The sequence below is a fragment of the Schistocerca piceifrons genome, chromosome 8 (assembly GCF_021461385.2).
Source record: "Schistocerca piceifrons isolate TAMUIC-IGC-003096 chromosome 8, iqSchPice1.1, whole genome shotgun sequence".
NCBI classification, from domain to species: Eukaryota; Metazoa; Arthropoda; class Insecta; order Orthoptera; family Acrididae; genus Schistocerca; species Schistocerca piceifrons.
In genome coordinates, this window is record NC_060145.1 from 138,914,343 (window position 1) to 138,934,814 (window position 20,472).

General features: G+C 40.6%; 1 protein-coding gene across 1 annotated transcript in view; it reads right to left on the reverse strand.

Annotated features, from left to right (window-relative positions):
- Nucleotides 1-20,472, reverse strand: part of LOC124711988 (probable ATP-dependent RNA helicase kurz) — a 131,781-nt gene that overhangs the window by 92,067 nt on the left and 19,242 nt on the right. The window contains exon 4 of the mRNA XM_047242273.1: nt 13,567-14,099. Within this exon, the coding sequence (XP_047098229.1) occupies nt 13,567-14,099 (533 nt within the window). The remainder of the gene's footprint in view (nt 1-13,566; nt 14,100-20,472) is intronic.

Genomic DNA, 20,472 nt, shown 5'->3' on the forward strand with positions numbered 1-20,472 from the left:
ACAAGATTCCATTAGAACTACTGACAGCCTTGGCAGAGCCAGTCCTGACAAAACTCTACCATCTGGTGAGTAAAATGTTTGAGACAGGTGAAATACCCTCAGACTTCAAGAAGAATATAATAATTCCAATCCCAAAGAAAGCAGGTGTTGACAGATGTGAAAATTACTGAACTATCAGTTTAACAAGTCACGGCTGCAAAATACTAACGCGAATTCTTTACAGACGAATGGAAAAACTGGTATTGGATTCTGTAAAAATATTGGAACACATAAGGCAATACTGACCCTACGACTTATCTTAGAAGATAGATTAAGGAAAGGCAAACCTACATTTCTAGCTTTTGACAATGTTGACTGAAATACTCTCTTTCAAATTCTGAAGGTGGCAGGGGTAAAATACAGGGAGCGAAAGGCTATTTACAATTTGTACAGAAACCAGATGGCAGTTACAAGAGTCGAGGGGCATGAAAGGGAAGAAGTGGTCGGGAAGGGAGTGAGACAGGGTTGTAGCCTATCGCTGGTGTTATTCACTCTGTATATTGAGCAAGCGGTAAAGGAAACAAAAGAAAAATTTGAGGTAGGTATTAAAATCCATGGAGAAGAAATAAAAACTTTGAGGTTTGCCGATGACATTGTAATTCTGTCAGAGTTAGCAAAGGACTTGGAAGAGCAGTTGAATGGAATGGACAGTGTCGTGAAAGGAGGACATAAGATGAACATCAACAAAAGCAAAACGAGGATAATGGAATGTAGTCGAGTTAACTCGGGTGATGCTGAGGGAATTAGATTAGGGAATAAAGAAGTTTTGCTATTTGGGGAGGAAAATACTGATGATGGTCGAAGTAGAGAGGATATAAAATGTAGACTGGCAATGGCAAGGAAAGTGTTTCTGAATAAGAGAAATTTGTTAACATCGAGTATACATTAAGTGTCAGGAAGTGGTTTCTGAAAGTATTTGTATGGAGTGTAGCCGTGTATGGAAGTGAAACATGGACGATAAATAGTTTGGACAAGAAGAGAATAGAAGCTTTCGAAATGTGGTGCTACAGAAGAATGCTGAAGATTAGATAGGTAGATCACATAACTAATGAGGAGGTATTGAATAGAACTGGGGAGAAGAGGAGTTCGTGGCACAACTTGACTAGAAGAAGGGATCGGTTGGTAGGACATGTTCTGAGGCATCGAGGGATCACCAATTTAGTATTGGGGGGTAGCATGGGGGGTAAAAATCGTAGAGGGAGACCAAGAGATGAATACACTAAGCAGATTCAGAAGGATGTAGGCTGCAGTACGTGCTAGGAAATGAAGCAGCTTGCACAGGATAGAGTACCATGGAGAGCTGCATCAAACCAGTCTCAGGACAGAAGACCACCACCACCACCACCACCACCACCACCACCACCACAACAACTTTAGCTATTCATTTAATCTTACTACAATGCTGACTTCCTCCACTAAATTTCTGCATTCGCTGTTGAAGTTTTTTGCTCCAGGGGGAAACCATAAAATGTCGTAAGCACTGATCGTGCAACATGCATTCCTTCTTCATTTTCTAAGTCTAAGGAGCTGAACTTTCTTACATACACACTGAAATATGAGAACTATTCAGAAAGCAGGAAATGTTTTGGCATTAAAAAAAACTAAGTACAAGAAATACATTTTATTACATACATCTGAAAGAGCGACTGACATACTACTTTTCCACATAATCACCAAACACATTGAGGGATTTATCATAGCAGTGGACAAGCTTTGAAAGACCTTCATAGTAAAATTCTGCCGCATGAGACTTCAGCCGCCTGGTGTTCCGCGTTGTCATCAAAGTGCCGCGTTGCAAGGCAGTTCTTCATCTTGGGAAACAAGTGGAAGTCACTTGGGGCAATATCGGGGCTGTAGGGTGGATGAGGGAAAATTTCCCATTTGAATGAATTAAGGAGTTCTTTAGTGAGGTTTAATCTAAATCTACATCTACATCTATATCTACATCTACATCAACATCTACACTCCGCAAGCCACCCAACGGTGTGTGGCGGAGGGCACTTTCCTGTTCCACTTGCGTATAGTTCGCGGGAAGAACGACTGCCGGAAAGCCTCCGTGCGCGCTCGAATCTCTCTAATTTTACATTCGTGATCTCCCCGGGAGGTATAAGTAGGTGGAAGCAATATATTCGATACCTCATCCAGAAACGCACCCTCTCGAAACCTGGACAGCATGCTACATCGCGATGCAGAGTGCCTCTCTTGCAGAGTCTGTCACTTGAGTTTGCTAAACATCTCCGTAACGCTATCACGCTTACCAAATAACCCTGTGACGAAACGCACCACTCTTCTTTGCATCTTCTCTATCTCCTCTGTCAACCCGACCTGGTACGGATCCCACACTGATGAGCAATACTCAAGTATAGGTCGAACGAGTGTTTGGTAAGCCACCTCCTTTGTTGATGGACTAAATTTTCGAAGGACTCTCCCAATGAATCTCAACCTGGCACCTGCCTTACCAACAATTAATTTTATATGATCATTCCACTTCCAATTGTTCCGCGCGCATACTCCCAGATATTTTACAGAAGTAACTGCTATCAGTGTTTGTTCTGCTATCATATAATCATACAATAAAGGATCCTTCTTTCTATGCATTCACAATACATTACGTTTGCCTATGTTAAGTGTCAGTTGCCACTCCCTGCACCAAGTACCTATCCGCTGCAGATCTTCCTGCATTTCTCTGCAATTTTCTAATGCTGCAACTTCTCTGTATACTACAGCATCATCCGCGAAAAGCCGCATGGAACTTCCGACACTATCTACTAGGTCATTTATATATATTGTGAAAAGCAATGGTCCCATAACACTCCCCTGTGGCACGCCAGAGGTTACTTTAACGTCTGTAGACGTCTCCCCATTGATAACAACATGCTGTGTTCTGTTTGCTAAAAACTCTTCAATCCTGCCACATAGCTGGTCTGGTATTCCGTAGGCTCTCACTTTGTTTATCAAGCGACAGTGCGGAACTGTATCAAATGCCTTCTGTAAGTCAAGGAAAATGCATCTACCTGGGAGCCTGTATCTAATATTTTCTGGGTCTCATGAACAAATAAAGTGAGTTGGGTCTCACAAGATCGCTGTTTCTGGAATACATGTTGATTCCTACAGAGTTCATCCTGGGTTTCCAGAAATGACATGATATGCGAGCAAAAAACATGTTCTAAAATTCTACAACAGATTGATGTCAGAGATATAGGTCTATAGTTTTGCGCATCTGCTCGACGACCCTTCTTGAAAACTGAACTTACCTGTGCTCTTTTCCAATCATTTGGAACCTTCCGTTCCTCTAGAGACTTGCGGTACACGGCTGTTAGAAGGGGGGCAAGGTCTTTCGCGTACTCTGTGTAGAATCAAATTGGTATCCTGTCAGGTCCAGCGGACTTTCTTCTGTTGAGTGATTTCAGTTGCTTTTCTATTTCTTGGACACTTATTTTGATGTCAGCCATTTTTTTGTTCGTGCGAGGATTTAGAGAAGGAACTGCAGTGGGGTCTTCCTCTGTGAAACAGCTTTGGAAAAAGGCATTTAGTATTTCAGCTTTACGCGTGTCATCCTCTGTTTCAATGCATCATCATCCCAGAGTGTCTGGATATGCTGTTTCGAGCCACTTACTGATTTAACATAAGAGCAGAACTTCCTAGGATTTTCTGTCAAGTGGGTACATAGAATTTTACTTTCGAATTCACTGAACGGTTCACACATAGCCCTCCTTGGGCTAACTTTGACATCGTTTAGCTTCTGTTTGTCTGAAAGGTTTTGGCTGCGTTTAAACTTGCAGTGAAGCTCTCTTTGCTTTCGCAGTAGTTTCCTAACTTTGTTGTTGAACCACGGTGGGTTTTTCCCGTCCCTCCGAATGTACCTGTCTAAAACGCATTTTACGATTGTCTTGAACTTTTTCCATAAACACTCAACATTGTCAGTGTCGGAAAAGAAATTTTCATTTTGATCTGTTAGGCAGTCTGAAATCTGTCTTCTATTACTCTTGCTGAACAGATAAACCTTCCTCCCTTTTTTTATATTCCTATTTACTTCCATATTCAGGGATGCTGCAACAGCATTATGATCACTGATTCCCTGTTCTGCATTCAAAGAGTCGAAAAGTTCGGGTCTGTTTGTTATCAGTAGGTCCAAGATGTTATCACCACAAGTCGGTTCTCTGTTTAATCGCTCGAGGTAATTTTCGGGTAGTGCACTCAGTATAATGTCACTCGATGCTCTGTTCCTACCACCTGTCCTAAACATCTGAGTGTCCCAGTCCATATCTGGTAAATTGAAATCTCCACCTACGACTATAACATGCTGAGAAAATTTATGTGAAATATATTCCAGATTTTCTCTCAGTTGTTCTGCCACTAATGCTGCTGAGTCGGGAGGTCGGTAAAAGGAGCCAATTATTAATCTAGCTCGGTTGTTGAGTGTAACCTCCACCCATAATAATTCACAGGAACTATCCACTTCTACTTCACTACAGGATAAACTACTACTAACAGCGACAAACATGCCACCACCGGTTGCATGCAATCTATCATTTCTAAACACCGTCTGTGCCTTTGTAAAAATTTCGGCGGAATTTATCTCTGGCTTCAGCTAGCTTTCCGTACCTATAACGATTTCAGCTTCAGTGCTTTCTATCAACGCTTGAAGTTCCGGTAATTTACCAACGCAGCTTCGACAGTTTACAATTACGATACCGATTGCTGCTTGGTCCCCACATGTCCTGACTTTGCCCCGCACCCTTTGAGGCTGTTGCCCTTTCTGTACTTGCCCAAGGCCATCTAACCTAAAAAACCGCCCAGTCCATGCCGCACAACCCCTGCTACCCGTGTAGCCGCCTGGTGTGTACAGTGGACTCCTGACCTATCCAGCGGAACCTGAAACCCCACCACCCTATTAATCTAGCTCGGTATGCACGGTATGCACATGGAGTGCACACTGGTTTTCTTCCCCTCTCTTGCTGCCATATCCCTAAGGGTCCCCATTACGCGCTTGATGTTGGAGCTCCCAACTACCAGTAAGCCCACCCTCTGCGACTGCCCAGATCTTGCAGACTGAGGGGCAACCTCTGGAACAGGACAAGCAGCCATGTCCGGCAGATTTCAGCTTCAGTGCTTTCTATCAACGCTTGAAGTTCCGGTAATTTACCAACGCAGCTTCGACAGTTTACAATTACGATACCGATTGCTGCTTGGTCCCCACATGTCCTGACTTTGCCCCGCACCCTTTGAGGCTGTTGCCCTTTCTGTACTTGCCCAAGGCCATCTAACCTAAAAAACCGCCCAGTCCATGCCGCACAACCCCTGCTACCCGTGTAGCCGCCTGGTGTGTACAGTGGACTCCTGACCTATCCAGCGGAACCTGAAACCCCACCACCCTATGGCACAAGTCGAGGAATCTGCAGCCCACACAGTCGCAGAACCGTCTCAGCCTCTGATTCAGACCCTCCACTCGGCTCTGTACCAAAGGTCCGCAGTCAGTCCTGTCGACGATGCTGCACATGGTGAGCTCCGCTTTCATCCCGCTAGCGAGACTGGCAGTCTTCACCAAATCAGATAGCTGCCGGAAGCCAGAGAGGATTTCCTCTGATCCATAGCGACACACATCATTGGTGCAGACATGAGCGACCACCTGCAGATGGGTGCACACTGTACCCTTCATGGCATCCGGAAGGACCCTTTCCACATCTGGAATGACTCCCCCCGGTATGCACATGGAGTGCACACTGGTTTTCTTCCCCTCTCTTGCTGCCATATCCCTAAGGGTCCCCATTACGCGCTTGATGTTGGAGCTCCCAACTACCAGTAAGCCCACCCTCTGCGACTGCCCAGATCTTGCAGACTGAGGGGCAACCTCTGGAACAGGACAAGCAGCCATGTCCGGCAGAAGATCAGTATCAGCTGGAGACAGAGCCTGAAACCGGTTCGTCAGACAAACTGGAGAGGCCTTCCGTTCAGCCCTCCGGAATGTCTTTCGCCCCCTGCCACACCTCGAGATGACCTCCCATTCTACCACAGGTGAGGGGTCAGCCTCAATGTGGGCAGTATCCCGGGCAGCCAGAGCTGTAGTCCGATCAGGGGATGCGTGGGACGAGCTGGCCGTCCCCGACAAACCTCCATCCGCACCCTCACAGTGATGCCCATTGGCAACAGCTTCAAGCTGTGTGACCGAAGCCAACACTGCCTGAAGCTGGGAGCAAAGGGATGCCAACTCAGCCTGCATCCGAACACAGCAGTCGCAGTCCCTATCCATGCTAAATACTGTTGTGCAAAGAATGTCTGAACTAATCTACAGAGAACACAAACAATTAGACACAAAATTTAAACGGTTATTAAAATACAAGATTGCCTAGTAAATGCAGTAATGCTGCTACTTGCGCACTGCAAACACACTGTTCGGCGGCAGAAGGAGACTACGCGATTTTACACTATTCAGGTACTAAAACGCGATGCTGCAACTCTCAAATACTATAATATGGCCGAAATTTATGAATTAAACAATGCAAGTACCCAAAAACCCACAAAGAAATTAAGAATTAAACTATGTAACAAATAAGTGAGCTAAGAGTATACGACTTGTTGCTAGCAGCTGCTTATCCAACGGCAGCAGCGAGGTCAGGCATTGTCATGCAAAAACAAAACTTAGGACGGCAGCTTTCGTCGGCGTTTGTTTTGAACTGCTCTTCTACGGCTGTGCAAAGTTTAACAGTACCGGGAAGAATTTATGGTTGCTCCACATTCGAGAACATCAATAAGAAGCATACCTTGCCTATACCAAAACACTGTCACCATCAACTTCCTTGCTGACAAGGTTTGCAAACATTTCCTTGGTTTTTGGGAGGGAATTTGTGTGCCCCCACTCCACGGACTATAATTTTGTATCGCAATTGACCTGTTTCACTCAAGTCTCATCATCGGTTACGATTTGATCCAGTAATGAATCACCATGTTTGTGGTAGGCCTCCAGAAATGTCAACGTTGCCCCCATTCGCTGTTCTTTATGGTGTTCTGTATCGTGCACAAAATTTGTGGTAGCCTAGCTTTTGAGTGACAATTTCAAACAACAAAGCCCGCAAAACTTGTGGAAAAGAAAGCAAAAGCTCCATTATTGTGAAGTGACGGTTTTCATGAATCGTTTCATCAACTTTAGCGAAAAGATTGTCAGTCACAATGCTTGGGTGTCCACTCTTCTCTTCTTCACGAACGTTGGTTCAGCCACTTTTAAACCCAATGCACCATTTCCGGATGGAACAGTCACTCATTATGTTGTTTCCGTACAATTCGCACAGTTCATGATAAATTTCTGTAGGTTTAGGGTTTTTGTCAACAAAAACCATATCACAAACCGCACCTCACAACTGGCAGGATATTTGACTGCAGCGCACATTTCAAATTTGAATACTGAAAACACCAGATGCACAGAGACGTTCTCACTGTCATGGATGGATGTCGACTGAGCTGCCAAGCACACACATACCAAAATATATGTGATCGGCGCGCGTCTAGCGGCATCAGACGGAAACGTTCCCTACTTTCTGAATAGCAGTCGTATGTTTCAATAAATGAAAGGTCTTGGTATCATTTTTGTGCAACTTGTTAACCATGTGCCCAAAAGTTGAATGATATGAATAAACAATTTGATTAATGAAGAATGTAAAGCACTGGTTGTTAATACATGTGAGGAAGTTAAAAATTGGGTATACTATTTTTAAGGACATTAATTGTATCGAAAAGGAAACTCACATGAGAAAACTATAAAATTATGAGACAGGATTGTTGGCGAAATTTTTAGTACAGCCAATAGCCATGTCCACCTTCATCTCCCCTCATTCTCATAACAAGTAGATCCCTCTCTCGTCCAGTGGTCTGAAAGATCTGTTCTTTGCTTTTAACCTTCTCTGCCCTATCACCTTCTCCCAAGTTACGAAAGCTGGGATTCTTTTATATGTGTCTACGAGCAGTTCTATACATTTTAGATCCTTAATGTAAGCACTGGCCAGCAGTATAGTACTTTCCATTATTGCAATGGCTTTTTTCCCTGGTAACACAGCTGCCCAAGAGAATTGATAATTTCTAATGTATAATAATATTTATGAAGTAATAAATTTTTTGGTTCCAAACCTTAAAAAAATCTGTTTCATTTTCTTGTTGGTGCCAGTGATATCAACATTTACATCCATACTCTATAAACCACTATGACGTGCATGGCGAAGTGTCTTCACATTGTACCAGTTATCATGGTATTTTCCTATTCCATTCACATTAGTCTAACCTTATCTTCATGATATCTGCAGATAATGTATTGTAGTACTGCATATTCCTAGCTTTGTCACTTTAAGTTGATTCTGGCAAGTTACTAAGCAGGTTTTCACAGGATAATTTGAGTCTACGTTCAAGTGTTAGCCAATTAACTTTTTCCAGCATGTCTGTGATGCTCTCCTGTGGGTCAAACAAATTTGTGGGCATTCGTACTTCTCTTCTTTGTAAACATTTAGTATTGAATGTTAGTACTATTTGGTATGCGTCCCGCACACTTGAGCAACATGAGTCCCATGAGTGTTTTGTAGCAATCTGCTATGCAGACTGATTCCATTTCTCTAGTATTCTACCAATGAAATAATCTACTTTACCTGTAACTCCGCGTATGCGATTGTCCCTTATCATATTCCTGCAAACTGGTAAGCCCAGGTATTTGTAAGAGTTGACTGATCCCAAGTGTAGTTCACCGATATTGTCTCCATAGAACACGGTTTTTTTTTGTTTTTTTTTTTTTCATTTTCCATATATGAGCATTTAAAGCAAGTTGCCAATCTTTCCACCACTTTGAAATCTTTTCAAGATCTGATTAAATTGCTTTTTGGAAGAGAATAAATATTGCACTTACGTAACTGCTTTGGCCCACATATTTTAGGTATCTTGTGAGAAAATGTGTGAGTGGAATTTCACATCATTGATGTTTCTGGTGGAACACATGCTGTCCGATACAAATTGTACTTAAGAAAAGGCAGTATTTCTTAAAAATATGTAAAAGCTGTGTTGGAAACATATAGTGCATGGACATGGCTCCCAAGTCACCACTGATTGGTAGAACTGTTGTGAGCGTGTACCGTCAGTTCTAGGTACTACAGGAAAGAAAACAGAATCAAACAAACAACAGATTTCTCGATGGTGATTACATAAAGAATGCCATAGTGTAATTCCAAGCATGATTCTGTAAGGGGTGTTTATGTTTCAAGAATCAAGGTGGTGGCAGTGAGTTTGCAATGATTCTAACAATCTTCCTAATCAATGAGCACAGAGTAATGCTAATCATGTAAGCATAGAGTGTCTGAGAATCTCTCATGTTTTCATACGAGTAATCCAGTTTATTGATCATTTTTGTTCTATCCTAGTTAGTAGATGGGGATGATTTATTGTAAAAAAAAATTAGCATTCATTAAGATGACACAAACATAAAGTCTTTCACAACCAGTTGTCTCAGCTGGGGGAAAAAAAACAACCAAAGGAACACAAATGTTTTTGTAGACCAGGGAAAGTAAAAAATTCATTGCAGCAGATATACTTTTCTGTCAGGAAACCATGAACTGATAAGTTTTCAGTGTGGTGACAAGATCGGCAATTTGCTTTAACTGCTCTGAAATGTAAAATTCTACACTTCCAAGATGAAAAAAAAAGTAGAATCCTATGATTACAATACCAGTGAGTCACATTTGCAATTGGGTAACTAATGCCAATACCTGTGTGTATAAATCTACAGGAACACAAAATGGATTGATCACATAGGCTGTTGTAGGTAATGCAGGTGGCGACTGCAGTTCATACATAGAATACTATGGAAATGCAATCAGTCTACAATGCACATTGCATACAAAACAGCTGTGGAACTCATCCTAGAATACCGATCAAAACTGTGGGACTTTTACCAAATAAGACTACAAGGCAACATTGAAGCTACATTAATATGAGCAAATAAGGGCTGTAAGAAGTTTGATCTGAGATTTTTACCTCAAATTCCACCATCATACCTTAGCGAAAGGTCTTGCTAAGAACCTGTGAAAATTCTGGTCCTACATAAGATTGCTAGAAAGGATTCTACACAGTAACTTGTTGACGCAGTCTTGTGTGACCATAGAACACAGCAAACGAAAAGCTGATGTTTTAAATTTCGCATTTAAAAAGTCATTAACTGAGAAGGATCGTACAAATAAATCATTGTTTGACCACTGCACGGACTCCCATATGAAAGACATAGTAACAGGCATCCCTGGTGTAGAGAAGCAACTGAGAGTACTGAAAACAAACAAGTCACCAACTCTAGATGTAATCCCAATTCAGTTTTACACAGAGTGCTCCACAGCATTGGACCACTACTTAGCTTGCGTTTATCACAAACCTCTTACCTAGCACAAACTCCCAAGTGACTGCAAAAAAGTGCGGGTTACTCCCATGTATCAGAAGGGTAAAAGAATGGCTCCACATAATTACAGGCCAATATCTTTAACATTGGTTTGCTGCATAATTCTTGAACATATTCTGAGTTTGAATATAATTAATTTCCTCGAGGTGGAAAAGCTTCTGTACACAAATCAGCAAACATTTAGAAAGCATCACTCACGCAAAACTCAGCTTGCCCTTTTCTCACGACATCCTGCAAACCACAGACGGAGAGCAACAGGCAGATTCTACATTCCTAGGTTTTCGGAAAGTATTTGACATGGTACCCCACTACAGACTATTAATGAAGGTATGAGTATATGGAGTAGGTTCCCAGGTAAGCAAGTGGCTTGAAGACTTTTTTAGTAATAGAACCCAGTATGTCGTTTTCAATGGCACCTGTCTGTCAGAGACAAGGGCACTATCAAGTGTTACAGGACTACAGTTATTCTCTATATAGGTAAGGGTGACTACCAGTTTACAGTTGTTTGCTGATGACACTGTGGTGTACAGGAAAGTGTCATCACTGAGTAACTGTAGGAGGATACGTGATGATTTGACAGGATTTCTAGTTGATGTGATGGACATCAGAATTTTATAAATATAGAAAAATGTAAGATAATGTGGATGAGTAGGAATAACAATTCTGTAACATTTGAATACATTATTAGTAGCGAGCAGCTTGACACGGTCACATCAATTGAATATCTACATGTAATACTGCAAAGCAATATGAAATAAATGACCACTTAAAGATGGTAGTAAGGAAGGTGAATGGTCGACTTCACTTTATTGGGAGAATTTTAGGAAAGTTTATATCATCCATACAGGAGATTGCATATAGAACACTAATATGACCCATTCTCGAGTACTGCTCAAGTGTGTGGGATCTTCAATATCTTGGATTAAAGGAAGACATTGAAGTAATTCACAGGCATGCTGCTTGATTTCTTACCATTAGGTTCAATCAACAACAAATATTACGGAGATGCTTTGTGAACTCAAATGGGAATCCCCGGAAGGAAGACAACGTTCTTTTCACAAGGCACTACTGAGAAAATTTATACAATGGCATTTGACGCTGAGTGCGGAATGATTCTACTGCTGACAATGTACGTTTCACATAAGGACCATAAAGATATGACAAGACAAATTAGGGCTCGTAAAGTGACATATACACTGTTGCTTTTCTAACACTGCATTTGTGAGTGGAACGGGAAAGGAAATGACTATTAGTGGTACAAGGCGCTCTCCGCCATGCACCATTCAGTAGCTTGCAGGGTATGTATGTAGTTGTAGATGCAGATGTAGAAGGACAGCACAAATGGTCGCAAGTGTGACTGACCTGTCGGTGAGTGTTAAAACAACTAAACTGGCAGATGCTTGAAGACAGATGCAAACTATTCCGTGAAAGCCTACTCAGAAAGTTTCTAGAACCAACTATTAAGTGCCAAATATAGGAATAAACTGCTCTCTATATGTCTCTCCCATAAGTACTGAAATGACAAAGTTAGATTAAAGACAGCACACAAAGAGGTAATACGGCAATCATTCTTCCTGTGCTCCATACATCAGTGGAACAGGAAAAAGCCCTAATAACTGGTAGAACCAGGAGTATTGCCCACCATGCAATTTACAGTGGTTTGGAGAGAATAGATGTAAATGAATTAATGAGAATGACACTTGCCTGAAGGTTTATACATTGATACAGTGGACTGATTTTCATCTTAATGCCTTGGATATGCACCAATTGAGACACAAGTACAACATACTTATAAACACATTGAAAATGTCTTCATACAGAAAGATTAATTCCTACACAAGAGATAACATGTAATTTCTTGAGTCTTGTTTAGTGTTTCTTAGCATAACTCATTCCAATCACATAACTGGGTGCCAGCTGAATGAACTAAAACTCAATGAGATGTTCTGATTAACTTATACAATGTAACATGATTGTTGGAGACCAGTTCATAATTTAACAAATGATTTAAAACAAGAGTGTTTCTATTCGTGAGTATTTCATCACACATCAGTAGAGCACTGTATTAATAAATTCCTTTGGTCCCCCCCCCCCCCCCCCCCCCGCCACACACACACACACACACACACACACACACACACACACACACACACACCCACCATGAAATAATAAATGAGTAAAGGCAAGCATTCACAAACAGGTGAATGATGCGTAGCACACACAAACATAAAACAGCAGACAGACACAAATCATCTTCGAGCTAACACTCTTTTACTAGTATAAGTACACACTTTGGCAGAGCCAAGTACTTAATAAACTGACCCCAATGTAAGGAGTACTGCTATATCTGACGTTATGAGTAATTCAGTCATTTTGCAAAAAAGGTGCGTAGGATTAGTTCTGCAATTTGTGGTTGAAACAGTACCATCTTTGTTAATCAATAGCCCTTATGGAGGAACATATTGAATGAACATAAATTAAAAGGATTCTATGATCAATGATTACCTGTTTAATTAACAAATAATCACAAGATACCAATGGTTACCTCGGTATGAACGCAAAATGGACCTACCTATTAATGCAACACTCCATCACTCCAGGCACTGTTAGGGATTTGTGTCAACACGCTGAAGAGGCAATGAAACAAAGTAATTTGACTAGCACTGTTGTTATTTCAAAGAAACATTTTCCATTTTGCAACTGAATAACTTTAATATCTGAAAAGTATAACAGAGATGTGTTCATATTAGGAACACAGTCAGGTTTATTTGATAATGAATTATCTTCTCTATGTAAAGCTCCAATACTTAAGTCTGATAGCCACAAAATTAATTAAAATAACTGAAAAAAAAAAAAAACTTTACAGCAAGCATATACGAGTGGCTATGAGTGGACGTGTTTGTGAATTGTGTGTGCACCTATTTATATTTACACTAGAAAAAGAACAGTAGCTTGACAGCCAGTGCCACCTCTCTACTGTTAAATTATTCTATGTGCCACGCATCATTCTTCTGCATATGAATGATTATCTCAATTAATTTTTATATCTTGTTTCCATTTTGGTGTACCTGTTATTGTACAACTTGTGAAGTTCATTAACTTTAAAGGCTTACTTGGCATATCCTGCCTCATACAGGAACTGAGGCACTTGAGTTGTTTTTCCACTACCAGTTTCACCTGCGAGTACAACCACAGGATTTTCATTAATAGCTTCCATTATTGCCTGTTCCTCAGCTAGAATTGGAAGCTTAAGTCTACTTTCCTGCATTTCAGCAGTTCTGTGAACAGGAACAAAAACAGCTGGCTGACATGGTTTCTTTCTGGTCGGTTCTGCACTCTTCACAACAGTACCACTATCAGATTGGCTGTTAACTGTAGGAACATTTTCACATATATGGGGTGCATCAACAGGCGGCACTCTGTTAGTCACACTTTTTGTGGGGCTATTTTCTGATGACTTTAACACACAATCCCTTAAATTCTCAGTTTTAGTCATGTTATCCATTTCAACAGATATATTATCTACTTTTGACTTTACAGCAACACCTGAAGAAGAGTTACTGGCTGCCTCTTCGTGTTCAGTCTCGTTTCCACTACTGCTAACACTTTCAGCCTCACTATCACTATCATCACTGCCATCCGAGTCCTGAAAAATTAACAGTGTAAATAGCATTCATGTGTGCAAACTGGAAACTGAATACATTATACATTCTATGTTGTACTACTTGAAAAATACAAGTACTAACTATGGAATGTAAACACATCAAAAAAAGTTTTGCATCAGCCTGGTTCTCAGAACTCCTGAAGATAGGTGTTGACTGTGGATATTGTATCACAGGCCACAGTCCCTTTGACTGTTCAGAGATGTCACTAAACCTGCCAAAAGATGTAAACAATCATGTGTGAGCAGCACCTATTAGACGGAGGGGGTCTGACAACTAATCAGTTCCAATGATTTAACCAGGAAGGAGGTACACGGCTCGTGTTGTCTGTAGTTCAACCATGCCTAGACAGTCAATACCGCAGTTCGATGGCGTCCGCATCATTATTTTGTGGCAGGAAGGGCTCTCAACAAGGGAATCGTCCAGGCGTCTCAGAGCGAACCGAAGTGATGTTGTTTGGACATGGAGGAGATACAGACAGACAGGAACTAAGGCCGCCCAAGGGCTACTACTGCAGTGGATGACCGCTACCTATGGATTACAGCTCGCAGGAACTCTGACAGCAATGCGACCATGGTGAATAATGATTTTTGTGCAGCCACAGGGCGTCGTGTTACGACTCAAACTGTGCGCAATAGGCTGCATGATGTGCAACTTCACTCCCAACGTCCACAGTGAGGTCCAGCTTTGCAGCCACGACACCATGCAGCATGGTACAGAAGGGCTCAACAACATGCCAAATGGACTGCACAGGATTGGCACCATGTCCTCTTCACTGATAAGTGTCACACATGCCTTCAACAAGACAATCATCGGAGACATGTTTGGAGACAACCTGGTCAGGCTGAATGCCTTAGACAAACCGTTTAGCAAGTGCAGCAAGGTGGAGGTTCCCTTTGTTTTGGGGTGGCATTATGTAGGGCTGACGTATGCTGCTGGTAGTCATGGAAGGTGCCGTAATGGCTGTACAATATGTGAATGCCATCCTCCGACCAATAGTGGAACCACGTCAGCAGCATATTGTTGAGGTATTCATCTTCATGGACGACAATTTGCACCCCCATCGTGCACATCTCGTGAATGACTTTCTTCAGGATAACAACATCGCTCAACTAGAGTGGCCAGCATGTTCTCCACACATGAGCCCTATCAAACATGCCTGGGATAGATTGAAAAGGGTTGTTTATGGATAACGTGGCCCGCAAACCACTCTGAGGGATCTATGCTGAATCGCCATTGTGGAGTTGGACAATCTGGACCAACACTGCCTTGATGAACTTGTGGATAGTATGCCACGACGAATACAGGCATGCATCAATGCAAGAGGACGTGCTATTGGGTATTAGAGGTACCGGTGTGTACAGAAATCTGGTCCACCACCTCTGAAGGTCTCACTGTATGGTGGTACAACATGCAATGTGTGGTTTTCATGAGCAATAAAAAGGGCGGAAATGATGTTTATGTTGGTCTCTATTCCAATTTTCTGTACAGGCTCCAGACCTCTTGGAAGAATGGTGATGCAAAGCTTCTTTTGATGTGTGTAATAACATTGAACAAAACTATTCATAATAAATAAAGTAGATAGAACCTTTAGCATTGACAGTTTGAAGATCATGAAGTATAAAAATGTATGTACTTTTTGCTGTAAAAAATTTGCAGATATTAGTCTCTAGTTGAAATGGAGGTGCCTTGTTAGAAGAAACCACCTGCAGAATATTTTCAGTTCAACTCTCTGAAAGGTAGGAAGCTTTCAGTCTCATATTCGGCATCATGTACAGACACATTGGTAGCCTACACACAGTAGAGTTTTCTTTCATTGGCATTTGAGCTACCTGTGACTCATTTCATTCTGACATGTGATCACACATGACATACATTGATAAACATAACTGGACAAATACACTGCCCCTAACTGGGGGTTGCCAAAGCAACAAAATAATTCTAAGGTTTCACATCTGTCAAAGATGCCTTTCAAAATAGTAAACAACTGGAAACACAACTTTAAACATCTCCAGCTCTGATTCATTAATTTATCTATTCAAATATTAGGAGCTTGATGCTAAAGTTCATTTCATTAAGTAGTAAGTTAACACCAGATCTAATTACATTATTTTTGAAGAATAAAACACATTAAATCAGTAGGATTATCACAATATAAATATATTTTACGCATTGTAGAACAGTTAGTACCAGCTGAATGCAACACAGTAGTAATGACAGATTCATGGTCTTCATCCTTTTTGATTACTTTATATTATTAGTTATATTTACTCCAAGGCACTTTTTCAATGCTTGTTTGCAAGATGTTCCATATTTGTAAATAAATGATTTAGTACAAGATATTAAAACCATTATTAATCATATACTGTAATAAAAGACAGTTTAAGGTACATAATTTCCTTAACACTTGTACAGGGTACATTTTAAAAAAAATCACAACTTCGAAAATATTAGAGAATCTGGCTTGGTTGTAAAATGTTTACATCTACATCTACACAGATACTCGGCAGGCCACCATGTGTGGGGTGGAGGGTATCCTGTACCACTGCTTGTTATTTCCCCTCCTGTTCCACTCGCAACTAGAGTGAGGGAAAAACGACTTCTGTACAGAAAAAAAAAAAAAATGGCTCAAATGGCTCTGAGCACTATGGGACTTAACATCTATGATCATCAGTCCCCTAGAACTTAGAACTACTTAAACCTAACTAACCTAAGGACATCACACAACACCCAGTCATCACGTCTGTACGGAAGTACAGTACCTTATCTTCATGGTCAGTACATGCAATGTATGTTGGCGGCAGTAAAATCATTCAGCAGTCAGCTTCAAATACCAGTTCTCTAAATTTTCTCAATAGTGTTTCTCGAAAAGAACATTGCCTCCACTGCAGAGGTTCTCATTTGGGTTCCCGTGGCATCTCCATAACACTGACATGTTGTTCGAACCAACCAGCAACAAATCTAGCCACCCACCTGTGAATTGCTCTTGAAGATTTTTTGCTTTGTGCTTGTTGCTGATTTGGCCTTGAGTACATCAAAATAATGGCAGATGAGGAGAAGGCACAATGTGTCATCTGGTATGCAGAATCCAAATTTGTTACAACAGTGTTGCAGAATTATTGACACCAGTGCGGGAAAGCACGACCAGCGAAAAAAAGCATAATGAAGTAGTTCAAGAATGTTTTAAGAGACAGGCAGTGTCAAAGACCTTCATTGAAATGGATGTCCCCTGTATCTCATCCACATGTTGACAGACTGCAAGGTGCATTTCAATGCAGGCCCCAGAAGTCAGTTCATCGTCCCCACATGAATAGCACGAAGCAAGATCAAAGTTATGCCTTTTAGTGTACAAAGTGCAAATGGTTCAAGCATTTCATCCAAACAGTCACCTTTAGTGTAATGCATTTATATGTTCCATGCTGACCAGCATGGACTCTAACAATGATTACCTGAAAAATAGCTTGTTTTTAGATGAAGTAACGCATTTCTGGACATGTTAATCACCACATCATCAGGATTTGGTGCTCTGAAAACCAACATATCGCCCATGAACACATCTGTAATATTCAAAAGCTTAATGTTTGACATGGCCTAATGCACAGTGTAGTGATAGGCCTACTTGCCTCACAGAGAAAACCATAACACAATATGTTTACCAGGACATGCTACTGCAGATCAAAGAGCTACAGTCATCCATCATCTTCCTGGATAATGGTGTACATCCAGATTTTTTGAAAATGTGGGATGTACTGAAACACACATTTCCCAAAAGGTGGATCGGTCATGGTAGTCCCATTGCATGGTCCCCATGCTCTCCCAATGCCATGCCACTACACTTCTTTTTGTGACGTTGCACCAAAAATCGTATGGGCACAACACTAATCAATGTCTCTGCTACCTTTCGCACAGGAACTAATGAAGCAACCAGCATTGTTGACGATTCATTGCTGATGCATACATGGACGGAACTTGAATATCTCCTTGATGTAATACAAGTGATGAATGAGACACACTTTGAAATTTTGGCATAACAGAAAAATACTATGAGAGCTGCTAAAAGTTTTACAACAAACTAGGGTGGACTATCTCTAACAGTTTCTAAACTGCACTTTTTGAATGGTAATGGGACTTTACTGGCACCCTGTATCTCCCCTTGTACGTTAGACTTTCTTTAATTTAAAGACTCTTGTAAATTCATTTGGCGCTTTTACATTCTCATATAAAAGTTGCTGCTTATCACTATTTCCTCCAAATTGATGATTTTCCATTGTCCAATGCAACTATGCTTTCTAACAAAGCAATGTTAATGGCATACATTAATATCCACAAATTTCTTACAATATTTTGTTAATTCCGCCCTACAGTAGATGTCGTTACATGTATGTAACATAAGGTTTCTATGGATTCGATTGGTATTCAACCTGTGCTAGTGATTCAATGCCCATTGCTATGCACTTGTACAAGCCATGCATCACATTCTAGGAGGAATAATTGGAACTGCTGTAAAAATATCACCTTTGGCTATGTTTGTAATGTCTTAGGTACACCAGTGCAGAAGTTGGTTGCCCTTATGCCGTGCAGGGCATGCAAGATCCTTTGTTTGTGTGGATAATGTGTTTTTATTCAGTACATATTAAATATTATCCCCATAATTAAGAACCAGAGGGCAAATTACCTGATTTCTTTTGGTTCTGTCTATTGAAATATACATGAAATGTAGAAATGAACTACATTACACAATTGTAATATGCAGATCTCTGTGACATTTAGATATTTCTTTTAGTTTCTGTTAATGATTGATGACATTCTTGATGTTCTCATTGATCTCAATGCATTGGTTTCTCTGAACTTGATGACAATAATGTTAACAATTTTTGTAACAGCACAGAAACTTCCTCTAGTGCAGAGGTGTTGCAAGAGTCAGCTGTTCAGTAAAACATGATGATGTTCTAGCTAGAAGATGCAGAGCTGCATTACACTGATGGTTACTTTAGTCCAGAAACTCATCCATTTGTGCAACTTCTGGCAGATAACCCTCAAGAAGTGCTCTCCCACTTGCAGTAATTCAGTACCCAGAAATTGGACACAAGTATTGACATTATCACCACTGAGCCAGGGCAGCTTTTAGGTGTGTGTTTTCAAATGGCTTGGTAAAAATACCTGATGTGTACTGTTATTGGGAAAAAAATATGGCATGTGATCTGGTTTCTGATACAGTGACACGAAACTACGTTCAGAAACTAGTTCTCTGTTGCATTTCCAGGGCCATCTTACTGCTACCGAACTGACAAAGAAGGAAGATAAGCAACATGAAGTGTCCTTGCTTGTGTTGGTTATTCACCAGGAACAACATGAAGCATATCTGTGTGGCTTGTAGTGCACAAACTTTGAACCTAAGAAGACAGAAGGATTCAATCTGTCTGAGTCATAATTCTTTGAGGAAGCTTAAAGAAACCATCCTCGGAGCAATGCTAGTTATTTTTGAAGGTTACAACCCAGTTTTGATCGAATTTTCTCATGTTGAGAAATGAGAAGGAGCAATTTAGTTTTACTTTGTAAAAACCCTTCTACAGCCAAGATTGTATAAATATTTCCTTATTTTTGACAACCGGTTTTGACACACTTGGCTGTCATCTTCTGGTTTTCAAAAACTTTTGTTACAAAACATGTTCATCATGAGTTGACACCTCATGTCAAGTTGTCATATTAGCGGATAAGTTGTAGCACTTTATGTAAAGATCTGTCAGAAATAAATCAAACAATCAAAAAGCACCCTGTGCACATGGCCATGTTCACATACGTAGTGCTCACAGATGATTGTTAAGTCTTAAAAATCACAATATACAGTAAAATGTACCACAGCACATCTATTTATGATAGCTTGACATGTTCCACTTGCTGATGATTCACCTTAGACAGTGTACATGGTGCCATATACACATATCTGCAAATATTAGCTTGACATGTTCCATTGTTTGATGATTTACCTTAGATGGTGTATATGATACCATTTACACCCACTAAGGTGAATCATCATCGGATGGAACATGTCATGCTAACATAAACAGATGTGTTATTATATATTTCATTGTATATTGTAATTTTTAAGGCTTAACAATCATCTGTGAATGGTACATATATGGACGTGGCCATGTGCATTAGTTGTTTCTTGACTATAAATGTTGTATCTATGACAAGCCTTTGCATAATGTGCTACATTTTATCAACTAATATGAGAACTTGGTATGAGATTTCAATTCACAATGAACATTTTTTGTAAGAAAAAACTTTTAACGAGCAGTTAATGAAAGCAAAGTGTGTCGAAACTGGTTCTTGAAAATGAAGTATTTATGCGAT